The sequence below is a fragment of the Myotis brandtii genome, unplaced genomic scaffold (genome assembly GCF_000412655.1).
Source record: "Myotis brandtii unplaced genomic scaffold, ASM41265v1 scaffold19, whole genome shotgun sequence".
Lineage (NCBI taxonomy): Eukaryota > Metazoa > Chordata > Mammalia > Chiroptera > Vespertilionidae > Myotis > Myotis brandtii.
The window spans coordinates 1,121,490-1,148,934 of record NW_005357075.1 but is presented as its reverse complement, the minus strand read 5'-3'; the positions used below and the strand labels follow the sequence as shown (position 1 = coordinate 1,148,934).

The 27,445-nt window shown below is 38.0% G+C and overlaps 1 protein-coding gene across 4 annotated transcripts in view; it reads left to right on the top strand.

Moving 5' to 3' along the window:
* Nucleotides 1-27,445, top strand: part of PPP3CC (protein phosphatase 3, catalytic subunit, gamma isozyme) — a 73,342-nt gene that overhangs the window by 42,919 nt on the left and 2,978 nt on the right. Inside the window, exons 8-13 of one of the 4 annotated variants that reach the window (XM_014538305.1) lie at nt 3,930-4,055; nt 4,818-4,889; nt 16,012-16,038; nt 16,953-17,034; nt 17,637-17,734; nt 26,140-26,169. In XM_014538305.1, the coding sequence (XP_014393791.1) occupies nt 3,930-4,055; nt 4,818-4,889; nt 16,012-16,038; nt 16,953-17,034; nt 17,637-17,734; nt 26,140-26,169 (435 nt within the window). The remainder of the gene's footprint in view (nt 1-3,929; nt 4,056-4,817; nt 4,890-16,011; nt 16,039-16,952; nt 17,035-17,636; nt 17,735-26,139; nt 26,170-27,445) is intronic. The other 3 variants (XM_014538306.1, XM_014538304.1, XM_014538307.1) reach the window with 3 other exon arrangements.

Genomic DNA, 27,445 nt, shown 5'->3' with positions numbered 1-27,445 from the left:
CATGCCAGAATGTATATATTCAAGTGAGTATTGTCCCTTGAAAGTAGTTGCCTGGGGAGGCTATACACTTATTCCAACAATGCTGCCATTGTTCAAACATTTTTGGAACTCCTCTTTTGGCATTGCCTTCAGCGTCTGCGACACATTCTTTTGATAATATCCACAATGATGGGAAATCTTCGTCCTTTGAGGGTGGATTTGATTTTTGGAACAGCCAAAAGTCATTCGGAGTGCAGACTGATGAGTAAGGTGAGTGTTCAAGTTAGTCGATACCATTTGGGGTCAGAAACAAGGTATGATTATAAGGTAATGAGACTGGTTTTCTTTGTGTTGCTTATAAAATGGCTCTGGAGGCAATTCCCAAAAAGGAGTTTCAAAAACGTTTTGAGTAATGGCAGCATCTTTGAATTAAAAATACCGTAAGGCAGCAAAGTGTGTTGAAAGAGGCACTAAGCTAGGAGTCAGAAGTTCTAGGCTAGTCCTGCTTCATTTTAAATTCACAGTTAACAAAGATAACTTCACTTTGCATTTAAGTTTACTTCACACTGAACAACACTTCCCTGAGCCTCAGTTTATCTTTAAAATACCTGTCAAATAGGGTTGTTGAAGATAGGTTGGAATAATAAAAATGAAATTAAAATCATCAGACTGTAAATTGCTATAATACTATAGCATTTTACTGTTATTGTGTCTGGTGTGATTACATCAAAGGACCACACTCACCTGATATATAAGGTCTGTGTGTTTGTAGTTGGTGGTTTCTTAAGTCTCATTACTTTATAGTCATATTTTGTATATGCAGTTGGAGAGAGAACTTTAAAAGAGGTCCACAATATATTTACCATTTACTCTATTTAAAAATAAACTATGAAATGGCACATCTCATTGAAATTGGATTTGGATCAATCATCTATCAGTATATCCTTCAATGACTTGCTGTCCATTTTTAAAAAGCAATTTTTTAGACTTAAGTTCTTTCCCAGCCTTGTTTTATTTTTACTTCTTATCATTCTTTTCTGGGTTTTAGGTGTCCTACTGTGTCTTGCTTCTCCCTAATTCCATTTTTAATTCTTCCCCCTCCCCCCCTAATAATTCCAACATATAGCAGTTTGGTTTTGTTCTTGTCTCTTCCCTTATGAATGGTATGCACTGCTCGTGTTGTTAAACTTCCTCAAGGACACTTAGTGGTTCTGGTCTTCATATTTGTGAAGACTTTACCTTCTCACTCCTTTTTTTTTTACCTTACTATTAAGAACATTGATTGCCCAATGGGTTTATCATGTGGTAAGCTGAAACATGCCACCTAAAGCAGCAATCACTACTAACTGCCAGCTCACTTTTTGCTTCATTCTAATCTTGTTCTGTTCTTGGTTATTACTTTAGTAAACTTTTAAAGTCACAATTCATTCTACCTGAGTTTTCTGTCCACTTTGATATAATCGGTAATCTTATCTTGAAACAATCTTATTTCCCTTGGTTGTTTCTTAAGCATTTTTTTAGGTAAAAGGCAGAAAATGTGGCACCTGAAATAACCTGTGGTGACACTCAGTTACTCCCCGTACAAGTGCCTCTTTTCTTGAAAAAGGCAACTATTCTTTCTTCTACTGTGGTGTTTCTTTCTTGAATATTCTTTAGACTTAATTGGTATCCATAGGTATTTCTTAGCTCCACTGGTTATATGAAAGACCCTTAAGTCATGATTTTTAAAGATTTCTATTTCTATTTTTTGTGTCCATTGGAAACATACCCTACATCAGTTTTTAAGGTCTAATTTTAATTATCCACTGTTGAGACCTACCTCCCACCCCTTTTCCTGTGTAGACTGAGGCAATTATTGAGTAATTGTATATTCATGTAATCTAAATAAAATACATATACATGAAAATAATGGAACATGTACATTGTAGTCAGTGTTAGGTTTTTAAGAGCTAGAGATTCTATGTTCATGTATTTTTCTTTATAATCTACGGTGTACATTTTAGACATTCAGTAACGTAAATTTGAGAACACTTGGCTATTCTATATAAGGAAAGAAACAGGAACCAGGAGATGACGTATATCTGTCGTTTCTAGAGAGCTGTTATACCCTATTCTATTTATGATCACAGTAAGAATAATACAAACGACATTACATTGCTGATGAAGATGAAGGAATTGGATATTAAAACTTTTCAAATATAAAAAAATTAGTTTGATACCAAAGTATATGTACAAATTTATGAGCTGGTTAATATTAAACACTTACAGAGTCTAGCAATATACTGACTTATATAGGAAAGATGGGCACTTTTTATCCACTATATTGTATGTAGAGATTATTGAATCTACTTTTGAACCTTGTAAATTATTCTGCTATGTTTATAAACTCCCAGAGAATTTATAAAATCTTTGGCTCTGGCTAATGGCAAGCAAAACAGGCTGTGTCCATTTAGTGAGAACTGTTTGCCCTCAAAGGAAAGTTGCAGTTGTATCTACTTTGAATATCTATCTCTATATTAATAAAAGGGTAATATGCTAATTAGACCGGATAGACCGGACATCTTCCAGATGTCCTTCCGGACAAAGCCACAGTGGTGGGGGGCGAGGCAGAGGCAGTTAGGGGTGATCAGGCAGTCAGGCAAAGCAGTTAGGGGTGATCAGGCCGACAGGGGAGAGTGGGGAGATCAGGCTAGTAGGGGAGAGCGGTTAGGGGCAATCAGGCTGGCAGGGGAGAGCGGTTAGGGGCGATCAGGCAGGCAGGCAGAGCGGTTAGGGGCGATCAGGTCAGCAGGGGAGAGCGGTTAGGAGCCAGCGGTCCTGGATTGCGAGAGGGATGTCCAGCAGTCAGACATGCTAAGGATGTCCGACTGCAGCTTAGGTGAGTGGGCCTAAGCCTCAGTCAGACATCCCCCGAGGGCTACTGAGCTGCCAGAGGGATGTCTGACTGCCAGCTTAGGCCCGATCCCCTGGGGAGCGGGCCTAAGCTGGCAGGTGGACATCCCCCGAGGGGTCCTAGACTGCGAGAAGGCACAGGCCGGGCTGAGGGATCCCCACTCCCCTAAGTGCACGAATTTTCATGCACTGGGCCTCTAGTAAAGGGACATTATGAAATTATGGCAAATTTTTCTCAGGTGGAACCTGAGATTTCTATAGGTAGTTACTGTGCAGTGACTCTGAAGTTTCAGAGCTTAGTTTCTTTTGTACTTTTAAAATATGAGCTCAAGCCCTAACCGGTTTGGCTCAGTGGATAGAGCATCGGCCTGGGGACTGAAGGGTCCCCGGTTTGATTCCGGTCAAGGGCATGTAACTTGGTTGTGGGCACATCCCCAGTAGGGGGTGTGCAGGAGGCAGCTGATCGATCTTTCTCACTCATTGATGTTTCTAACTCTCTATCCCTCTCCCTTCCTCTCTGTAAAAAAATCAATAAAAAATATTTTAAAAATAAATAAATAAATAAATAAATAAAATATGAGCTCTTCATGTAACTTTGTTCCTTGGGATTATTCTTAAAAGAATGAACTATATAGCCCTAGCGAGTTTGACTCAGTGGATAGTGTTGGCCTGTGGATAGTGAAGAGTCCTGTCAAGGGCTCGTACCAGGCTCTATCCCTGGCTTTGGTTAATCCCCGGCCTTGGTCTTGGTGTTTCTCTCTCTCTCTCTTTCTCCCCCTCCCTTACACTCTTTCTAAAGATCAAAGGAAAAATATCCTTGGGTGAGTATTTACAAAAAATAATAATAATAAAAATAAGCATAGCCATTAAAAAAAAAAGAATGAACTATACATAAAGTGCTTTAAGATTTTCCATCTGCCCTTAAATACTAAGTTCTAAATTTACAAATGGAAAATAAGTTATTGAATTCTGTGTAGTAAATGCACAACTGTACAATGCATACTAGTTGCCATGTCATGTTCCTCTGTGCCAGATTTTCTTGCTTTTTACCTTTTTAGCTGCTGTGTTAAAATATGAAAACAATGTCATGAATATCAGGCAGTTTAACTGTTCTCCACACCCCTACTGGCTTCCAAACTTTATGGATGTTTTCACGTGGTCTTTGCCTTTTGTTGGGGAAAAAGGTAAGAGAACTAAAGCATCTGGACTATCAGTTATCTTAGCATACTTTTATATTTGCATGAGCCCCTGATGGCTCAGAAATGTTTTTTAAAAGTTATCAAAATGCTTTCTAATTTTCTTTGTTTTTTAATAAAGATTTTAAAATGACACGTAATTGGTTTTTAAATTACAATTCTAGTTGATTATGCTTTTCTTTTTATACATATCCACTTAATGTAGCTGTCCTACTGTGATCAAGATGTTAAAATAACATGTCATTATACCATTCCTTCAAGTGATTTCTTCAGTGATAAAAGAGATTTAAATAGGAAATATTGCCCTTAGAACTTTATTTGTGCACCTATACAAAAAAAACTATGCAAATATAAATAAGCCTGTTGGATATAGGCCTGGCCTGGTGGCTTAACTTCTTTGCAAAATGGGAGGAAGTCTTGTCATGTGCATATCAGTGAAGGAAATGGCTCTGGATAGTAGTCTAATGAAGTCATGTAATTATGCAATAGAATCTTCAAAGACTCCAGACTTTTACTGGAACAAGTAATCTCCCCAAATTATATATAAACCAGGAGGTTTACGTATAATGCTACTCTGTAGCTAACTCTTAACAGCCTAATGACAAGTCATTTTTATTTATGTTTGACAAGTATGTTTATTTAGATATCCACATCATTTTGGAAAAGTATCTTATTAATTATTTAAATTTGGGGTTTTTTTAAATGAATTTATTGTTCCTAAAATCAGGGCTATTTTGCTTTATCTTATAGTCACAGAGATGCTGGTTAACATTCTCAACATATGCTCTGATGATGAGTTGAGTTCCGATGATGAAGTTGAAGGTAAACTTGCCTTTTCCTCATTTGAACTAGAAATGAAATTTTGGTTTTGGTTTGAATTTGTTTTGAATAATTTTTTTCTTATTAAAAAAGATTTGTATTCAATATAAGAAACTGAAGAATATAGGAAGCCACAAATAAAGAAAAAAAGTCACCTGTAATCTTATCATCTCATTTCCACTGATAACATCTTGGTTGTATATACTGTGTTAGCTTTTATCTGTGCATATATTTTTGTCTACTTCTCTTTTTCCTTTTTAACAGAAATGAGGTCATGTGATAGTATCATGACATTTACTTTTTTTATAAATCAATTTTTAATGGTTACATAGTTGTCAATGTCAATTCTTTGTTTTAACCAATCCCCTGCTGTTGGATATTGGATATTTTTTAAGCCCATAATTTTGAACTCTTACAGATAGACCTTACAGAATGTTGCACATTCTGTCAACAACCAACATTTGTTACATGCTTGGTTTGTGTCAAGTACTGTTTAGATCCTTGCTTTCAATAAACTTATATTCTAGTGGAGGGAAGACAAACAATAAATATGTCAGATGTTGATCTGTGGTATGAAAGGAAAGAAAGCAATATTAGGATATGAACAATAACATTTTCTTAAATATTTCCATAGGATAAATTTCTAGAAATTTAGTATCTGTGTCAATTAGTACTTAAAATTTTAAATCGTATACAGATAACCTCTAGAGGGGATGTACCAGTTCACATTTCCTGTGTGACACATAGTTCACAGGGCTTTCCTCAATACTGTTCATTATACTTTTTATAGTCTGGTGTTTTTTAAATTTTAATTTGTATTTTTATCATGACTAATGAACTTTTTTTCTTCTGTTTATTGACCATGTTTACCTCTCTTGTGAATTATCAGTTCATACCTTTTCCCCATTTTTCTACTGAATTATGTGAATATTTGCTTGTTTTTCTTCTTCTTGGCCTATGAGGGATCTTAATATAGTAGTTTTGTTGCATGTGTAGCCAAGTATTTTTTTCCTAGTGTGTTGTGGGAAGTTTGATTTTATTTTTTATTTGTTTGTTTGTTTATATTGGTCTCAGAGAGAGAAACATCACGACACATCGATTGGTTGCCTCCAGTAAGTGCCCCAACAGAGGATTAAACCTGAAACTTACATATGTGCCCTGACTGGGAATCAAACCCACAACCTTTTGGTGTATGGGATGTTGCTCCAACTGAGCCACACTGGCCAAGGCACAGGGAGATTTGATTTTAAAGGTAAGGTCCTAACTTATCTGAGAATCCAGAAGATTCAGGAAGGATGGTGGCACCTGAGCACAAACCTCTGGCTGTCTCAGTCTCTCCAAGCTCTGTGCTAAGGTGATTCAACTATTATGATAAACTCTGTAGAGTGGAGAAAGCCTAGCTTACTTAGAGCATACAGAGGAGAGTCCTGCACATACTTATGCTTCAGATTCCATGTGGAAGGTGCAGAGCAGATAGCGCAAAGCTTGTGAGTACTTTTACCTGTGGGATAGAAGACGACTATAAGGAAACCAGTTCTTGAGCAAAAAGTGCAGCCAAGTAAAAATTAAAACAAAGCAAAATGAATATAAAGAAAACAACACCTAGGCTGCACATCATAGTAAAAGTGCTTCAGATGAATGAAAAAATGTTTAGGCAGCCAGCAAAAAGATTACTTGTAAAAGAGAACAATTAAGCTGACAATAGAAGCAGGAAACAATGTAATAACATATTCAAAGTACTGAAATAGAATAATTGGTAACTTAGGATTCTACATCTAGTAGAAATATCCTTCAAGAATGAAGAGGAGCCCTAGCTGGTTTGGCTCAGTGGATAGAGCGTCAGTCTGTGGACTGAAGGGTCCCAGGTTTGATTCCAGCCAGAGGCACATGTCTGGGTTGTGGGCTCGATCCCCAGTAGGGGGCGTGCAGGAGGCAGCTGATTAATGATTCTCTCTCATCATTGATGTTTCTATCTCTCCTCCCTTCCTCTCTGAAATCAATAAAAATATATTTAAAAAAAGAATGAAGAGGAAATAAACATTTTCAGATATTCTTCCATTAAAACATTTACTATAAAAATTACCAGGAGACCCACACTAAATGAAATTCTAACGAATATTATTTGAGCAGAAGAAAAATACCAGATGGAAGCTTTGAGATTCTGGAATAAAGAGTAAAAATAGAAAATATGTGGGTAAATCAAAGGACTATAGACTTTACTAAACAATAATAATAATGTTTTATTGGATTTAAAAGATAGAATTAAAATAGGTAACAATAATAGTTGGCAGTGGAATAAATATTGGTAAAGTTTGTGAATGATATATATATGTATATATGTACATGTACATATATACATATATATATACATATATACATACATATATACTAGAGGCCCGATACACGAAATTCGTGCAAGAGTAGGCCTTCGCAGCCGCAGCAACTGTCTTGATCCCTCCCTCAGAGCCGAGGGCGGCTGCCTCGATCCCGTGGCTACAGCCCCAGCTTTGTCTGGAGGGACATCCAGTCTAATTAGCATATTATACTTTTATTATTATAGATCATCTGGGAAGAAGGGAAAAGTGTGTTAACATTGTATCTCTCTCTTGGTCTTCTTCTTTCTCTAAAATCAGTAAATTAAAAAAGTAAAATAAAAATACAATGATAAAAAATAACCCAGCCCTAGCTTGTTTGGCTCAGTGGATAGAGCATCAGCCTGCGGACTGAAGGGTCTCAGGTTCGGTTACAGTCAAGGGTACATACCCGGGGTTGCAGGCTCGATCCCCAGTAGGGTGCGAGCAGGAGGCAGCCAATCAATGATTCTCTCTCATCATTGATGTTTCTATCTCTCCCTCCCTCTCCCTTCCTCTTTGAAATCAATAAAAATATATTTAAAAAATAACCCAGAAGAAGGCAAGAAAGGAGGGAAAGGTATATATAGCAGTAGAACAAATAGAAAAAATATGATAAATATATCTATTAAATATAAATGGATAAAAGATTGTCCGGTAGGATTTAAATTTTTTATTTATTGGTTTTAGAGAGAGAGAGAAACAGCAGTTTGTTGTTCCACTTATTTATGCATTGATTGGTTGATTCTTACATGTGACCTGAGGGGGATCAAACCCACAACCTTGTGGTATCGGGATGATGCTCTAACCAACTGAGCTACCCAGCCGGGGCTTTAAAAGAAAAAACTTTATGATGTTTAATAAGAGACAGATTTAAAGCATAATGATACAGAAAGTTGGCAAATAAAAGAAGAATAAATGTATCAATCAAACACTACCCAAAGAAAAGCTGTTGCAGGTAGATTAGGATTACATGAAATAGACTCTAAAACAAAAATAAATTTTAAGTTTGTATGAAATTAATAACATGGCTTCATAATATATAAAGCAAAAATTAAAAGAAATACAATTTTCCCAGCCAGCATGACTCAGTGGTTGAGCATCAACCTATGAACCAGGAGGTCCTTGATTCCCAATCAGGGCACATGCCCGGGTTGTGGACTCAATCAACAGGAGGGGGCTTGCAGGGGGCAGTTGACCAATGATTCTCTCTTATTATTGATGTTTCTGTCTCTCTCTCCCTCTCCCTTCCTCTCTGAAATCAATAAAAATATATATTTTTAAAAAAATACAATTAGAAATATCCAAATGATAATGGGAGAATTTAACAGTAATTGATGTAATAAGAAGACAACAAAATTAGGAAGGTTGTAGAAATTAGAACAACCTAATAGACATATAAAAAACACCACATCTAACAAATGCTGAATACACTCTTTTTTCAAACCACATGAACAGTTTTGTAAACTGACCGTCTAATGGGCTAAAAGCAAATTTCAGGTGTCAAAAGATTAAAATCATAATGATATTAATCAATAACAAAAAAGATACCTAGGCCCTAGCCGGATTGGCTCAGTGGTTAGAGTGTCAGCCTGCAGACTGAAGGGTCCCTGGTTCGATTTTGGTCAAGGGCACATGCCCAGGTTGCGGGCTCAATCCCCAGTAGGCAGCCAATCATTGATTCTCATATTGATGTTTCTCTCTCTCTCTCTCCCTTCCTTTCTCTCTGAAATCAATAAAAAGATATTTTTTAAAAATAAAATAAAAATTACTAGAGACCCCCACATTTTAGGAGATTTAAATATATATAATAACCCATGGTTCAAATAACAAATCACAAAGAAAATTTGAAACAATTTTGAACTGAATGAAAATAAAAACTAGTACATATTAGAACTCGAGGGCAGGCAGTGCTCGGCAAGTAGCCCTGTGCTGACTGGAGCCCAGAACTTTAACCGTGTGCACAGATGCTCACTGGTTGACAGCATAGGAGAGTGACCATGTTATACTTGATCGTAAAGCAGCGGGATGCTTGGAATTAAGTGAGAGAGATGCCTTCTACAAAGAATTCTCCTTCAGAAATTTTAATCAGACATTTGGCTTCATGTCCCAAGTTGCCCTAAAAGCAGAGAAGATGAATATCACCCAGAATGGTTCAGTGGTGTGGTTAATGGTTGAGCACTGATTTTTCAAAATATGAAGATAGGTTGAGTGTCAACCTATGAACCAGGAGGTCATGGTTTGATTCCCAGTTAGGGCATATGCCCAGGTTTGGGGCTCAATCCCCAGAGTGGGGCCTGTAGGAGGCACCTGATCAATGATTGTCTCTCATCACTGATGTTTCTCTCTCTCCCCCCCTCTCCCTTCCTCTCTGAAATCAATAAAAACATTTTTTAAAAAATTTTTTAAGAATATCCAGATAGCCCTAACCGGTTTGGCTCAGTGGATAGAGCGTTGGCCTGCGAACTGAAGGGTCCCAGGTTCGATTCCGGTCAAGGGCATGTACCTTGGTTGCAGGCACATCCCCAGTAGTGGGTGTGTAGGAGGCAGCTGACCGATGTTTCTCTCTCATCGATGTTTCCAACTCTCTATCCCTCTCCCTTTCTCTCTGTAAAAAATTAATAAAATATATTAAAAAAAAAAAAAGAATATCCAGATAATTCTTACCTCACATGACTGTGGTGGACTGATCAAAAGAGGTATGAACTGGCCAAGTTTATTGAAAAAGCAAATGCTTCTGTGTGGTTTCTTCTAAATGCATGTAAAATCTAATACACATCTTAGCTGCGATGTATTTTGAAAGCAATTTACATGAACAAATTAAGTTGTAATTTAGTTTATCTTTATACCATATTTTGAAAAATCAGTGCTTAAAAACAAAATGATTTAAACTTGAATAAAAACTTGAGGGATCCATCTAAAGCCATGCTTTGAGGAAAATTTATAACCTTACAGGCATATACTGGGAGAGAAGAAGTGTGGAAAATTAGCATTCATCTCAAGTTAACAAAAGGAAGGATAGCATTAAATCTAAAGAAAGTAAATGGAGTGAAATAAAAAGTTCAGAGAAATATTAATAAAAGAAAACAAAATACTGTACAGAAGTGTAGTAAAATAAAATGTGCTCTTTTCAAGAGACTAGTAAAATTGATAAATCCCTGATAAGACTTATCAAATAAAAAAGATATGACATTATTCAATGCCAGTACTGATCCTATGCACATTAACAAAATAAGAATGAGTTTATACCAGTAAATTTTAAAACTTAGATGAAATGGATAAATTCCTAGAAAAATAAACTTACCCAAATTAAAACAATATAGGAAATCATAATAATCACATGCCTACCAAGAAATAAAGTCTGTATTGATAAATTTTTCTATGAAGAAAATGTTAGGTGCAGAAAACTTCAACACATTTACCAAATATTTAGAAAAGAAACAACACAAATCTTAACACGAATTTATCCCAAGAATAAAAAATATGCTTACTTAATGAGGCCGGTATGATTATGATACTAAAACATGACAAGGCCATTAATATAGATCTAATAATCCTAAACAAAACCTAAGCAAATTGAAATTAACAATATACATAAAAGATTTATGCTGCCCAACCTAGTTGATTTATTTTAGAAATCTTAGAAGATTTAACATTCAAAATTCAATCAGTATATACTGGAATATATAGAGTGGAAATCCTATATAATAAAGAGATAATATGCAAATTGACCCTCACGCCCTCACATCACAAGATGGCCACCCCCACGTAGTCACAAGGTGGCCGCCCCCACATCGTCACAAGATGGCCGTCCCCATGTCACAAGATGGCTGCCCCCATGTTATCACAAGATGGCCAGCAGGGGAGGGCAGTTAGGCGTCAATCAGGCTGGCAGGTAGAAGCGGTTAGGGGCAATCAGGCAGGCAGGCAGGTGAGTGGTTAGGAGCCAGCAGTCCCAGATTGTGAGAGGGATGTCCGAAACTGGCAGTTGGACATCCCCCAAGGGGTCCCAGATTGGAGAGGGTGCAGGCTGGGCTGAGGGACACCCCCCCATGCACGAATTTTGTGCACCGGGCCTCTAGTAGTTAATAATAATGGATACTGGGTGTGGGGTATAAGGGAACACTATATTATCTTCATATCTTTTACGTACAACTAAAACTATTCTAAAATAAAATTGTTACTTAAAGAATCAACCACAATAATTCCCTGCATTAACAGGAAAAAGGAGAAAACATATTTTCTCAGTAGATGTAGAAACAGCATTAGAGAAGATTCATCTTTCATTTACAATGGATTTCTTAAATGAAGTTTAGTGAGGAAGTCATATTTTTTTAGAGAAAGAAAAATTAATTTGACAAATCTCTATATATAAAAGCCTAATATGCTAAGTGTCCATTTGACCATTCGACCAGTCACTATGACGCACACTGACCACCAGGGGACAGACGCTCCGACCAGTAGGTTAGCTTGCTGCTCTGGTCTGGTCCAGCCAATTGCAACTGGGTGAGATGGGCCGGACACACCTGGAGTCCTCCCGTGGCCCCTCCCCAGCCCCAATCGTGCACCCGACCTCTAGTATATTAATAAAAACCTCTAACAGCCTGGTCAGCATGGCTCAGTGGTTGAGCATCAACCTATGAACTAGGAGGTCATGGTTTGATTCCTGGTCAGAGCACATGCCCAGGTTGTGGGCGCAATCCCTAGTGAGGGGTGTGCAGGATACAGCCGATCAATGATTCTCTCATCATTGATGTTTCTCTCTCCCCCTCTTCCTTCCTCTCTGAAATCAATAAAAATATATTAAAACATAAAACAAAAAAACCTATAGCAAACATCATATGGTGAAGTGTTGAAAGTTTTCCTTAGTGTTTGGAATCAGACAAAGTTTCCAGCTGTCAATACCTCTATGCCATATCATATTAGAAGTAGTATCCAAAGCAGTAAAGCAAGAAAAAGAAATACAAGGTATAAAGATTAGAAAGGAAGAAATAAAACTCATTATTGATATGAATATGTACAGGGAATTAAGAGAGTCTATAGATTATTAGAATCAATAAGTGCAGGTAGTAAAGCTGCTGGATAAAAAATCAGTAAAATCATTTGTATTCCTATTTACCAGCAACGAACAAAATGAAGATTTTTTAACATGCTATTTACAATAAATTTAACAAATGCTGTGTGATACCTAAGCAACAAATATAAAATATTGTTAGATAAATTGAAAGAGATCTAAATAAGAAATACCATATTTATAGATTGTTGGAAGATTCAGTATTGGAAAGGTATAAATTATTCCCAAATTGATATATGGATTCATAGTCAAATATTAACAATTTTATTCTAAATTTTATATGGAAATGCTAAGGTTAGATTCTAAAGTTCGTATGGAAATAGCTAAAATAGAAGAAGAATAAGGTAGGAGGATTTGTTCTATATGATAGGAAGGTTTACTATAAGGCTAGAGTAATTAGAATTATTAGTGCAAGGACAGACAAGCACTAAAACAGACTCGAGAATCCAGAAATAGATCCACACATATATGGACACTTGATTTGCATCAGACGTGGCACTGCAGAGTTGTAGGGAAATGACAGTATTCTTCATAGATTGTTTGAGAATATTTATTTGAGTAAAAATTAAACCTGACCCCTATCATATTACAGGCACAAAAGTAAATTCCAGATGGATCAATACATTCAATATGAAAGGCAAAACAATAAATCTTCTAGTATTTATATTATAGAATATCTTCATGATCTTGGGTTAGAGGAAAATTTCTTAAACAGGATGCAAAAAGCACTAACCATACAGGAACTATTAATAACTTGGACTGTGTTCAAAGTAAAGACTGTGTTTATCAAAAAATACTATTGAGGGTAGGAGAGGAGCCCAGGCGGGGTAGCTCAGTGGTTGAGCATCTACCTATGAACCAGGAGGTCATGGTTTGATTCCCGGTCAGGGCACATGCCTAGGTTTCGGGTTTGATCCCTGGGGTGGGGTTGGGGAGATGGTGCAGGAGGCAGCCGATCAGTGATTCTCTCTCATCATTGATGTTTCCATCTCTCTCTGCCTCTTACTTCCTGTCTCTGAAATCAATAAAAGTATTTTTTGAAAAAAGATTGGGAGAGGATATTTGCAGTGCAACAAAGAAAGAACTTGCCAAAATATATAATGAACTACATAGAAACCAATGAGATTTGAACAAGCACTTCACAAAAGAGGATATCCAAATGTCCAAAAAAATATGAAAAGATATTCAACCACATTGGTAATTGTGAAAATGCAAATTAAAACAATGGATGATTTTAGACACTCACCAGATTGTCTCTAAAATTAAAGATGAATAAAACCAAATGTTGGCCAGGTTGTGAAGTAGCAGGAATGTCAGATCCTGAAGTTTAAATTGGTACATCCACTTTTGTAGATAATGCCAAACTTTATCCAAAGTTGAACATACATTTACCCTATAACTGAACATTTTCATTCTAGAAATATACTTAACAGAAATACATGCAGTGAAGAGAAAGGCACAGGAATATTCACAGCAGCCTAATTCAAAATAGCCAAAGATTAGAATAAGCCCAAATGACCACTGACAGTAAAAAGGAGAAATAAGTTGTGCCATATTTATATAGTGGAGTTGTATACAATAATGACATTGAACTACAGCAACAGGAAAAGCATGGGTGAATGTTGAACAAAAGAAGCTGGACAGAAATGCATATTTTTTTAAAAAATATATTTTATTGATTTTTCACAGAGAGGAAGAGAGAGAGATAGAGAGTTAGAAACATCGATGAGAGAGAAACATCGATCAGCTGCCTCCTGCACACTCCCCACTGGAGATGTGCCCGCAACCACGGCACATGCCCTTGACCGGAATCGAACCTGGGACCTTTCAGTCCGCAGGCCGACGCTCTAACCACTGCGCCAAACCGGTTACGGCCAGAAATGCATATTTGATTGTTCCAATTCTATAAAGTTAAAAAACGAAAACGAGTGCTTGTGGATGCATGCTTACATGGTAAAACTATAAATAACAGTAAGAAGATGATTTCAATGAAATTCAAGAGAATGATTTTTGGGGAGAAGACAGAGACTATAATTATTAGGAGGGGCTGGCAAGGTTCTATTTATTGACCTGAGTGGTGATTATATGGGCATTTGCTTTTTTTTTTTTTTTAATATATTTTATTGATTTTTTACAGAGAGGAAGGGAGAGGGAGAGAGAGTTAGAAACATGGATGAGAGAGAAACATCCATCAGCTGCCTCCTGCACACTCCCTACTGGGGATGTGCCCGCAGCCAAGGTACATGCCCTTGACCGGAATCGAACCTGGGACCATTCAGTCCGCAGGCCGAAGCTCTATCCACTGAGCCAAACCGGTTAGGGCTGCTTTTTAATAAATCACTGGGTTACATGTTTGTGTACTTTTCTGTATGTCTATCATACTTCACAATAACAAAGGTTAAGAAAGTACCTGGTCAGAGTGGCTCAGTGGGTTGAGCATCATCCTGTACACTAAAAGGTTGCTGGTTCAATTCTCAGTCAGGGCATATATAGAAGACAGCCAATAGATTCTCTCTCTCTCTCTCTCTCTCTCTCTCTCTCTCTTTCTAGGTCTTTGGTTGAGGACTTTTTTTTAAAAGTTAAGAAACTTATAAACCTACAAACCCAGAGATTTTTATAGGACTTTCTGAAGCTAGAAAACACATTATTATTAACTGACTTTGCTGATTCATGAAAGCTAAAGTTGAACTTACTAATGGGGAATGCTGAGCTCCAGCACAGAATCCTCAAAAAGCAAAGGAATTGGTAGCACCAGTTGAGAGAATTGGGGACTGTAGGTTGGGTGGGGGAAGGGAGATGGGCACTGAGCCTAAATAAGGAGACTGGGTGAAGCTTTTGGAAAGGCAGTTAAAGTCCTGGTTGCTAGTGAGCAACTGCCTCTTCTCCAAGTCTGGAGGCTAATCTCTAAAAGGTAAACCAAACAATTTCTGGAGGGGGGATACCGTGCAATTGAGGGATCAGTACCTTACCAAAAGAATTGAAATAAGTGACTATATGCATGCATACTCAATACTGGTAGAGAGAATTCTCTAAAACAGGCCCAATCTGATCACTCTATCTAAAGCTCCAAGTCAACAGTCCACCCACCAACTCTGAAAGCTTTTGAGTTCCTCACTCTTAATCATGAGTAAACATGAAGGATTGCCAGACACTCAGGAAGGTATCTAAGAGACAACAGCAAAAAGCAACTTGAATGAACTTGAGATTCTGAAGAAAATATAAAACTTAAAAAAGGAAAAACTGTAATATCTCTAGAAAGATATAGAAATATATTGAATCCATTAAAAAATGTAAAAAAAAAATGTAATGCTCTTATTAAGAGGATTGTAAGCTGTTTGTTCTGTCCTTTGTTTTTGTTCCTTGTTTTCAATGTCATTTGGTCTACAAAAAAAATATCTTTTTTTGTGTCTAATTTTATTTTCATGATCTCTGGGGATAAAACATATTGGATAATAATAGATGTGAATTAGTATAAAACCATAAACATTCAACAAGTGGAAAAATGACTTGACAAGAAGTCCATAATTGAACATTCTGTCAGGATGCCGGGGGGTTGTTTTCTGAGCTGATCAAGATAACAGCCTGCTTCTCCCATTGCATTTCACTTTGATTTTTTCTCTCTCTTCCATGTAAACTTAAATGCTCTTCCCATATTCCCTATCTCCATCTCCTTGTTTCTTGGTGTCTCTTCTCCCTGAAGATCACTACATTTCAAGCTATCAGAAAGGTATCATACTAATGTGTTAAGAGCTTAATATTCACTGTCTGTCCGACTAAAAAGTCTATCAGACTTTTTTAGTTGTAGTTGAACACCTTCAGACAGGGTCTTCATCCTGCCTTTCTGTTTTGATGTATATGTTTTCCCTGGACCTGCTGTATGATCCTGCAGGATATCGAGAGCTGGGGGATATGGGAGGTGGGGGCGGGGGCGTGAGGAGGGGGAAGCCCCATTTCTTTTTCTGGCTGTTGAGTGTTGTCACATGGTGCATGCTGGACCTTGGCTTCTCATGTGTGAGCTGTTTTCTGAATCTTAGATGAGAAAAGGCCATGAAATCATGCATTCACTTTTGTGATGTTGTTTATGAAAAGCCTCAACCCATCATCATGATTTGTATTGCACAGTTGTCAATGGTAGGAAATCCTCGCCAGTTTGGAAGTGAGGATTATAGAGTGAACGTAGCCGTAGCCCTCACTAAGTTCTGGAGGCGCCTGATGCTGTGTTTGCATGCAGAAGACAGCTGCTCAAATCAATACTTGCCATTCGCAGGCCAACCCTGCGTCCTAAGGTGGCCCACAGCTTTCTCAAAAGAGATCTTTGCTGTCGCAACTGTCTTTGTTTATATGTGTGTGTTACACTCTTCTCTGTGTTCTACATTTCAGAACCGCAAATAAGTTCCTTCCTCTCATAGATGTGCCCATGTGGCCCCTCCATTTTTTACTTCATCTTTTTCTCTTGTGGTTATTTTTTTTCTCTTGCTCCTCAGAACTTCCTGAGATTTTTATTTCAACAAACCTGAGCCTTGATTTCTTTTTTTTTTTTATGACAGTTTCTTTAACTTAGAAAGCTGCTTCATCCTGTATTTTTTAAACTTAATATGTTAACACATTCCTTTAATTCACTAATTCTTTGTATTTTTAAAGGACTCACTGCAGTTCGAAAGGAGATCATCAAGAATAGAATCAGAGCCATTGGGAAGATGGCACGGGTCTTTTCAGTTCTTCGGTAAGGATGTCTGTCGTTAAAGTGTGGGAATGAAAGCATTTGAGAGTACATTAGAAGCTGGTTTCGGAACAGAATTTTTAGAATTAGAATTTGGTATTAGAACTGTAAGTCAAGTGCAGATTAGAATCAGATCTATATGTTAGAATGACTAGCAATGTTCTGGTAAACATTCACTTGGTATGAACTCAAATGCAGTAGCTTAGTGTGGATTCTGGAGCCAGGTTACCTATGAATACATCCTGGCTCTGTATGAATACATCCTTAGCTGTGTGATCTTATGCCTCATTTTTCTTGTCTATAAAAGAGTGATTAAAAACAAAACCTGCTTTATATGGTTATTAAGAGGATTAAATGAGATAATATATGGGAAGCATTAGAATAACACCTGGTTATTAAGTGTCCTTAATTGAAAAGTAAGACCTGGCAGATTCTTTAAAATTGGAATATTTGGAGAAAATATCCCTTTCTTTGGTTCAGGGAAGGGGCAGGGAGAAGGAGAACCTGTTCTCTATCCCTATGCATCGTAACTTCCTTTAAGTACCTTTGAATTGCCGAGTGGTAAACACCTGGCATTAACCCAGGGCTTTGCTCTTCCTTCGCAGGGAAGAAAGTGAGAGTGTGCTGACTCTCAAGGGCCTGACTCCTACAGGGACACTCCCTCTGGGTGTCCTCTCAGGGGGAAAGCAGACTATTGAGACAGGTGAGTATGAGGAATGCTCCTTTCAAGGAAGGGGTGCTCCTGTTACCTAGCAGTCAGTTAAAATGAAAAATTGGGGCTCCCTCAATAAAAATATGAAATCTTGCCATTTGTGACAACATGGATGAAGCTGGAGGGTATTATGCTAAGTGAAATAAGTCAGACTGAGAAAGACAAACACCATATAATTTCACTTATATGTGGAATATTTTTAAAAAATTAACAAACTAAACAGACTCATAGATACAGAGAACAAACTGATGGTTATCAGAGGGAAGGGGGAGGAGGGGGGCACAAAGGTGAAGGGGGAGAAAGGTACAAACTTCTAATTATAAAATAAGTCACGGGGATGCAATGTACAACACACGGAATATAACCAATAATATTGTAATAACTATGTATGGTGACAGATGGTTACTAGACTTATCATGGTGATCACTTCATAAGGTATATAAATGTAGAATCACTATGTTGTACACCCGAAACTAATACACTATTAAATGTCAACTATACTTTAATTAAAAAATAATTTTTTAAATTGGGACTTCTTTTAATAAATGTTACTGGAGCAACTGGATGTTCTACTGGGGGAAAATTAATCTTGACTCTTCTCTTCATATACAAAATATCAATACAAAATGAATTACAACTTAGATGTAAAAGGTAAAAGCAGTAAAACTCCTCTAAGAGAAAGAGTGGAGAATAGGCATTGAGGAGCTAAAGAGCCCTTAAATAGAACACAAAAAGTACTAATCTTAAAAGAAAAAATAATTAAATTTTATTAAAATTAAGAATTTCTATTCACAAAAGTGCATGATTAAGAAAGGGAAAAGGCAAATGATAAATTGGGAGATTTTTGCAATACATAGTCTGACAAAGGACTTGTATTCAGAATATAATACATAACTATGACTCAATAAGAAAAATGCAAGCAATCAATGTTTTTAAAATGGTCCAAAGAGGCCGAAACCAGTTTGGCTCAGTGGATAGAGCGTCGGCCTGCGGACTGAAAGGTCCCAGATTCGATTCCGGTCAAGGGCATGTACCTTGGTTGCGGGCACATCCCCAGTAGGAGATGTGCAGGAGGCAGCTGATCGATGTTTCTCTCTCATCGATGTTTCTAACTCTCTATCTCTCTCCCTTCCTCTCTGTAAAAAATCAATAAAATATATTTTTTTAAAAATGGTCCAAAGAGTTTAACTGGCACGTCACAGAAGAGAGTATCAAAATGAAAAAGTCTGACAAGTGCTCGCTTTGGCAGCACATATACTAAAATTGAAACAGAATATTAGCATGGCCCCTGCACAGGAATGACACACAAATTTGTGAAACATAAAAAAACAACAACTGACGATACCAAGTGTTGGTGAGTTTGTGGAAAACTAGCAACTAGATACATTGCTGGCCGGCTTGTTCAACCACTTTGGAAAACTTTACTGGGCAGTAAAGCAAAACATGTCTACCCCATAACCCAGCAGTCCCACACCTGGTATTTATCAAAGAGAAATTAGTGCATATATCCCCCAAAGGTTGTGCATTAGAATGCCCACCTTAGCTTTATTGGAATAGCCCCTAATGGGAAACAACCCACATGTCCATCAATAAATAGTAGAATAGATAAATATGTTATATGTATATAATGAGCTATTAACAATAAAAAATAGCATTACAAATACATGCCAAACATGGTTAAATCTCACAGACATTATGGTGAACTAAAAAAAACTAGACCCAAAAGGACACTGACTGTCTGATTTATATGATGTTCAGGACCAGGCACACTAATCAGTGATAATAGAAGTCAGAATGGACTTCCTTTAGAGGGAGAGTATTGGCCCAGAAGGGACACAGGGGACTTCTGGAGTAGGAATGTTCTATATCACTCTCTGGGTGGTAGTTACACAGGGATATATATACTTTATTTTTTTGGGTAGAGTTTTTCAGAGAGGGTGTTTGTCTCTTTGCCTACAAGCCATATCCTACTCCAGTGCCACAGTCACCTCTCCAAGCAGAGTGTCCCTTCTAAAAATTATATGGGTATTGACTTCTAAGGAGAGGGCTTTGTGGAACCCTGGAATGGAAAGATTGATATTTGGTAGGTTAACATAGATCTAGTCAAGCAACGGGAAGAAACATGAGATCATGTTATTGGATGACTAATTCTGGGCATGAAAAGTGGAGTTGAAGCATTAGCAAATCAAACTAGAGTTTCATTGCCTTTTTGTCCTCCCCCCTTGTTGTATTGAGTTGTTTCTACTTAAGTTTTTTCTATTTTCTTTGTCATCTGCCACTTAGAGGAAGTCTCAGTTGCACAGGTTCATTGACAAACTCTGGAGCATTAGTTGAATAAGACCTTTCATTTTTCATACAACTTTACTTGGAGAGCTTTCAATCAACAATAGCCCATATTACCTTATAGCATATACTCATTTAGGCCCCACCTTGTTCCAAGAGGGACTGGAGTAAATTACAGTATACGCACAGCAAGTGAAATAAAATAAATATACTTGGAAATTGGAGCACAAAACAAACAAAAAAGCCACTAGGCAGCCATAGATGTGATCTAAGCTTTTTAGTAGCCAAAATAAAGAGGGAAGCCAATAAATGAATAAGATTCATAAAGACAATAAGATAAAAAACAGATCAGTTATAAAGTGGACTACATCAGAATTAAAAACTTTTGTGCTGCAGCGAATGGAACCATGAATAAGTGAAAAGGGTCCTAACCAGTTTGGATCAGTGAATAGAGCGTCAGCCTGTGGACTGAAGAGTCCCAGGTTCGATTCCAGTCAAGGGTGGGCTCAATCCCCAGGAGGGGGCGTGCAGAAGGTAGCTGATCAATGATACTTCTCATTGATGTTTTTATCTCTCTCTCCCTCTCCCTTCCTCTCTGAAATAAATAAGTATTTTTTTAAAGAAAGAAAGTGAAAAGCAACACACAGAATGGTTGAAAAGAAAGGCCAAATAGCTCAAATTTTAAAATTGGTAAAAAAAATTTAATAGACATTTCCCACAGAAATACATATAGTCAATAAGCACATGAAAAGATGTTCAACATCATTAGACATCAAAGAAATACAAATCAAAACTATAATGATATATCACTTTACACACAGTAGGATAGCTGTAACCAAAAAGACAGGTAATAACAAGTGTTGGTAAGAATGTGTAGAAATTAGGACCCTCATATACTGCTGGTGAGGGTGTAAAATGGTGCAGCCCTTTAAAGCTAATCTGACAGTTCCTTAGATGATTACACATATAGTTACCATGTGACCCAGCGGTTCCACTCCAAAGTTGTATATCCCAGAGAAATTAAAATATCCAAACAAAAAAATATATTTAAATGTTCATAGCATTCATTGTGATAGCCAATAAATGGAAACAACCCAAATGTCCATCAACTAATGAATGGATAAACAAAATGTGGTATATCCCTACAATGGAATACTGTCTATATATAAAAGGCTAAGTGACCGACCGTAAATCTGTCCAACCAGCTGGTACATATGTTGCGTACTGGCAATTTATTTATTTTTTAAAATATTTCTTTATTGATTTCAGAGAGGAAGGGAGAAGGAGAGAAAGATAGAAACATCAATGATGAGAGAGAATCATTGATTGGCTGCCTCCTGCACACCCCTTACTGGGGATTGAGCCCACAACCCAGGCATGTGGACCCTTCAGTCCGCAGGCTAACGCTTTATCCACTGAACCAAGCCGGCTAGGGCCGTACTGGCAATTTAAAAATAAACGTTGACCCTCGGTGGATTAAGCTTCCTCTCGGGCACCAAGAGGTCACTGGTTTGATTCCCAGTTTGATTCCCTGTCGGGGCACATGCGTAGGTTGTGGGCTTGATCCCAAGTAGGGAGTGTGCAGGAGGCAGCTGATCAATGTTTCCTCTCTCATTGATGTTTCTATCTCTCCCCCTCCCTTCCTCTCTCTCTAAAAAAAATCAATAAAAACATCTAAAAATCAATTAAAACATTTTTAAAAAATAAATGAATAGCCCTAGCTGGTTTGGCTCAGTGGATAGAGTATCGGCCTGAGAACTGAAAGGTCCCAGGTTTGATTCCGGCCAAGGGCACATGCCCGGCTGTGGGCTCGATCCCCAGTGGGAGGCTTGTGGGAGGCAACCAATCCATGATTCTCTCTCATTATGGATGTTTCTATCTCTCTCTCCCTCTTCCTTCCTCTCTGAAATCAATAAAAATATTTTTTAAATAAATAAATAAATAATAATAAAAATAAACGTTGACTCACACATGTGCGATACATATAAAGCTCTCGCTGGTGCCAATCTCACATATCAGTATACAGGGAGATATTAGAATAAGTTTAATCAATTTATCAGTCATTGTTTTTACCAGTGTTTTTATATCATGTTTTTAGTGTTATCATGTTGTTATTATTTATTTATCAATTTACATATTATTTTCATATACATTTTACTAATTTTCATCTCCCACACTTCTGTTATAGAGGAAGGGCAAATAACGATATTGAAATATTTCTTCTAATTAATTTTCTTTTAATGTGCACAAATTCATGCACCGGGCCACTAGTTCAGTCATAAAAAGGAATGAAGTAGTGATACATGCTTCAACATGAATAAACTTTGAAAACATTATGCTAAGGTAGTGATTTTTAACTGGTATGCTACAAGAATTTTTAAAACATGCAATACCTGACTATTTAGTTAAGAGCACTAACCTCTTTTCCCTTAGATTGTCAAATAAAAAATGACAATAGTGCCCTAGCCAGTTTGGCTCAGTGGATAGAGCGTCGGCCTGCGGACTGAAGGGTCCCAGGTTCGATTCCACTCAAGGGCATGTACCTTGTTGCGCGCACATCCCCAGTATGGGGTGTTCAGGAGGCAGCTGATCGATGTTTCTCTCTCATCGATGTTTCTAACTCTCTATCCCTCTCCCTTCCTCTCTATAAAAAATCAATAAAATATATTTTTTTAAAAAATGACAATAGTCAACACAATAGCTGACCAGTGTGAATGAATCAAAATTATACCTATGTTTTTTGTTAGATCAGCAAAAAATATATATTTTTGGTGTGGCACAGAATTTTAGTAACTAGTTTATGTGTGCCATGAGATGAAAGAAACTGAAAATTGCTGTGCTGCCCTAGCTGGTTTGGCTCAGTGGCTAGAGTGTCAACCTATGGACTGAAAAGTCTTGAATCAATTCCCAGTCAAGGGTTTGAAGATTCAATTCCCCCCACCCCCCTGGGGCACGTGCAGGAGGCAATCAGTAGATGTGTCTCTGTCACATCGATGTTTCTCTCTTTATGTCTTTCCTGTCCCTTTCTACTCTCTCTAAAAATCAATGAAAAATAGCCTCAGGTGATGATTAATGACAACAACAAATAATAAACAAATAAATAAATAGTAAATAGATATTTATTTTAAAAGAACAGAAAATTGCCCTAGCCAGTTTGGCTCAGTGGCTAGAGCATCAGCCTGCGGACTGAAGGGTCCCGAGTTTGATTCCGATCAAGGGCACATACCTTGGTTGCAGATTCCTCCCCGGCCCTGGCCCTGGTTGGGGCACGTGCAGGAGGCAACCAATCAATGTGTTTCTTTTACATTGATATTTCTGTCTTTCCCCCTTCCACTCTCTAAAAAATCAATGGAAAAATATCCTCGGGTGAGGATTAATAAAAAATAAAAGAAAATCACTGTGCTAAGTGAGAGAAGCCAGTAACTAAAATCACATATTGTATGATTCCATTTATATGAAATATCCAGAGTAGCAAATCTAGGATTAAGAGGCAGGTATGAGAGAGGGAAATGGGTTTATTTCAAGGTGATGAAAATGTTCTAACCATAGGTTATAGTGAATAAACTTTGCACAACTCTTTTAAAATCATTGAACTGTACACTTTAAACAAGTCAATTTTATGGTATACTAGAGGCCCAGTGCACGAAATTCGTGCACTCGGAGGGGGGTCCTGGGCCTAAGCTGTCAGTTGGACATCCTTAGAGCTGCTGCGGAGGTGGAAGAGGCTCCTGCCACCACCACTGCACTCATCAGCTGTGAGCCGGCTTTTGGCGCACTGACCACCAGAGGGCAGCTCCTGCATTGAACATCTGCCCCCTGGTGGTCAGTGCGCATCATAGCGATTGGTTGTTCTGCCGTTCAGTCGATTTGCATATTAGGGTTTTATTATATAGGATAAATTCTATTTCAGTAAAGAAAAAAGGTCCGTTTCTCAGTTTTAAATGACTGTTTCTAAAATGCCCTTCAATATAGGCTGGTATCTTTTTTTTTAAGTATTTTTACTGACTTCGGAGAGGAAGGGAGAGGGAGAGAGAGATAAAAATATCAATGATGAGAGAGAATCATCCATCAGCTGCCTCCTGCACGCCCCCTACTGGGGATCCAGCCCGAGACCTGAACATGTGCCCATCAGCAGAATCAAACTTGGGACCCTTCAGTCTGCAGGCCAGTGCTCTATCCACTGAGCCAAACCGGCTACAGCCAGGCCGATATCTTTTTTTTTTAAATATATTTTATTGATTTTTTACAGAGAGGAAGGGAGAGGAATAGAGAGTTAGAAACATCGATGAGAGAGAAACATTGATCAGCTGCCTCCTACACATCTCCTACTGGGGATGTGCCCGCAACCAAGGTACATGCCCTTGACCGGAATCGAACCTGGGACCTTTCAGTCTGCAGGCCGACGCTCTATCCACTGAGCCAAACCGGTTAGGGCCCAGGCCGATATCTTAATACCCAATGCAAAAAGCAATTCTAGGAGGGCCCCAAACAATGTAATACTAGTACATAGCCAATGCAAAAAGCAATTCTAGGAGGGCCCCAAACAATACTACTACATATTTTGCCACATAGCTTTTAAACTCTAATTAGGCCAACACTTGGTATACAATTTCAGGCAATGCTTTGTTCTCCCTCTTCCTCACACTTGGGCTTGATATACTGTTTGAAGGCATTATGGTCTTCTTGAGAAAGTTTATTTGTTCTATTTGAGGAGATTAGAGAGGGTGTGACATTGCTTTAGCACATGCCTACATATGGTTGACAAATGTAAGCACTTGATAAGTTGATTCCAAGTTTCCATTTTCACATTGCGTTAGGAAGTTAACTTTCCATTCTCCCATTTCTCCTGTCTTGCGGATATATAAAGCCTAAGGCAGGGCAAGCTGTTACTGTTCATTATTCTTCCCTGCCTTCTTTTAAAAGTTGGTATTTGTGGATCTGACAGGGTTCTCCTAATAGGATCGTTCTTGCTACTACAACCTATAACCTTTTCATATTTTAGGGCTTTTACTGTCTTAACAGAAGATGCAAATGAAGTTTACCTATTGGTATTAATGGTTTCCTTTTCTCTCACTGAGGAAGAAGAAGGCCTTCTTAGTAATTGGGCTTCTCTCTCACACAGTGAATGAAAGTCACATTGTTGGAAATATGAGCCTCTGTTGTATCTCTAATCCCAGATGGTACATGAATTGTATCCAGAATTGAACAGTTTTATGCCTTTGCCAGCTTAGTACTCCACACCTGGACAAGATATAACCCTTCACTTATAATCCGTTTTTCTCTCCTTTCAAATGCCAGTATGTTATTCAAAGGCCTTTTTTTATTGTTAAGTAATTTAAAACAATTGGACTCCACATAAGTTGCTTGAGAACAATCAGAAGTAAGTTTAGGTATGTTTTTTTAATAGGACCCAGCAGCAGCTCATTTAATACCATCTGAGCTATTACCCAAGAATGGTTGTAATGTTAAATTATTTGACTCTATCTGAATGTCAAGACATAAATTAGCATCTGGCTACTTAAAATCAGGAAAACGCCCTAGCCAGTTTGGACTGAAGGGTCCTGGGTTCGATTCCAGTCAAGGGCACATACCTCAGTTGCAGGCTCAATTCCATGTCCTGGTCAGGGCAAGTGCAGGCGACAACCAATCCATGTGTCTCTCACATGGATGTTTCTCTCTCTGTGTCTCTCTCCCTCCCTTCCACTCTTTCTAAAAGTCAATGGCAAAGCATCCTCGGGTGAGGATTAACAACAAAAAAGTAAATAAATAAAAAAGTAAAAAGCATAAAAAAATAAAATCAGGAAAGCAACATAACTCTTGGTTTCTATAGTCAGCTTGACTGACTCCATGGACTTAGGTGTAGATGCCATTAGCTGAAAGGTTCCCGTGCTCCCTGAAATGTTAGAAACTCTCCTCACCTCACATTGCCCCTGCCCCCAGGAGCCCTGATTTTTCACAATAATCCTCTTGCTTCTCTAATTAGTGGACTTTTATTATGGATGGGAATAGTCTAAAAGGTAGGACCCCAGGATGTCTGCTGGCAGCATTGCTGTTGGTTTACTCACTCGTTTTCTGTCTTCATTTTTGCATGCCACTGCTCCTGCCTCTTACAGCCACAGTAGAAGCGGTAGAGGCCCAGGAAGGTATGGCCATATTCCTGTGATAGATGTGATCATGTGTCTGTCTACTGGTTTTAAAAAGCTTTGTCTACATTTGAAATCTTTTATTATTGCATCACCAGAACTGTAACCGTGAGAAAAGGAATGGGTATTTCTAGGCATGCTCACAAAGTATTACAAATGACCCTCTCCACAGCTAAAGTCCTTTCTGGGCTGTTTTAATGCAATGGCTGAAGTGTAGGCAACTGGTCAAGAGGGACCAAGTGGGTTAATCCTCTAGCTCAGCGGTTCTCAACCTGTGGGTCGAGACCCCTTTGGCGGTCAAACGACCCTTTCACAGGGGTTGCCTAAGACCATCCTGCATATCGGATATTTACATTACGATTCATAACAGTAGCAACATTACAGTTATGAAGTAGCAACGAAAATAATTTTATGGTTGGGTCACAACATGAGGAACTGTATTTAAAGGGCCAGAAGGTTGAGAACCACTGCTCTAGCTCTTCCATATATAAGAGATTACTAGAGATTCAAACAGGCCAACCTCTTTATCCAACGATAATAAGAGCAGAGGCAAGAGTAGACAGGAAGTTAATTTGGTTAATTTCTGAGGTTGGCCTAAGGCAGTCAAGCTAAATTATCTTTGTTTCTATGAAAGCAAATTTGAAGTAACAAATAATCTGCAAATCTGTGGATGAAAACCATTGTAATTCATATTGTTTTATAAATTTGTTTTATTAGGTAAGGTGATTCAAAATGGGAATGGTTTCCTTGACAATACAAAAGTTCAATCAAAGAAAATATCTAAAAGCTATTGTTTAGATGGCTTTTAAGTTATGTTCAGCTCCTGGTTGTGCAAGATAAAAAGCTGTCCTTATAAACAAAAAGACTAGTTCTTTTGTTACTTTTTTTCTGTGGTCAATGTGATGTTTGTGCTTAAGTAACTACTCTGTTTAACCTGTTCTATTATTCTAGCATTTCCTTTTTCTCTCTCCCATTGAGCACGTTTCTGGCATAAGAAACTCTTTCCCAAATGTTCTGGGACTAAGGAGGAACTTGTTTCCTTTTTGTCAGGTATACTTCTGCTATATCTAATTGTGTTGTGCTCCTATGAAAATTACTTTCACAGTTTCAGCTGCCCTGGGGGCCTTAAGAATTGGTAGCTTTGCCCTGACCGGTTTGGCTCAGTGGATAGAGCGTTGGCCTGCGGACCAAAGGGTCCCAGGTTCGATTCCAGTCAAGGGCATGTACCTTGGTTGCGGGCACATCCCCAATAGGGGGTGTGCAGGAGGCAGCTGAT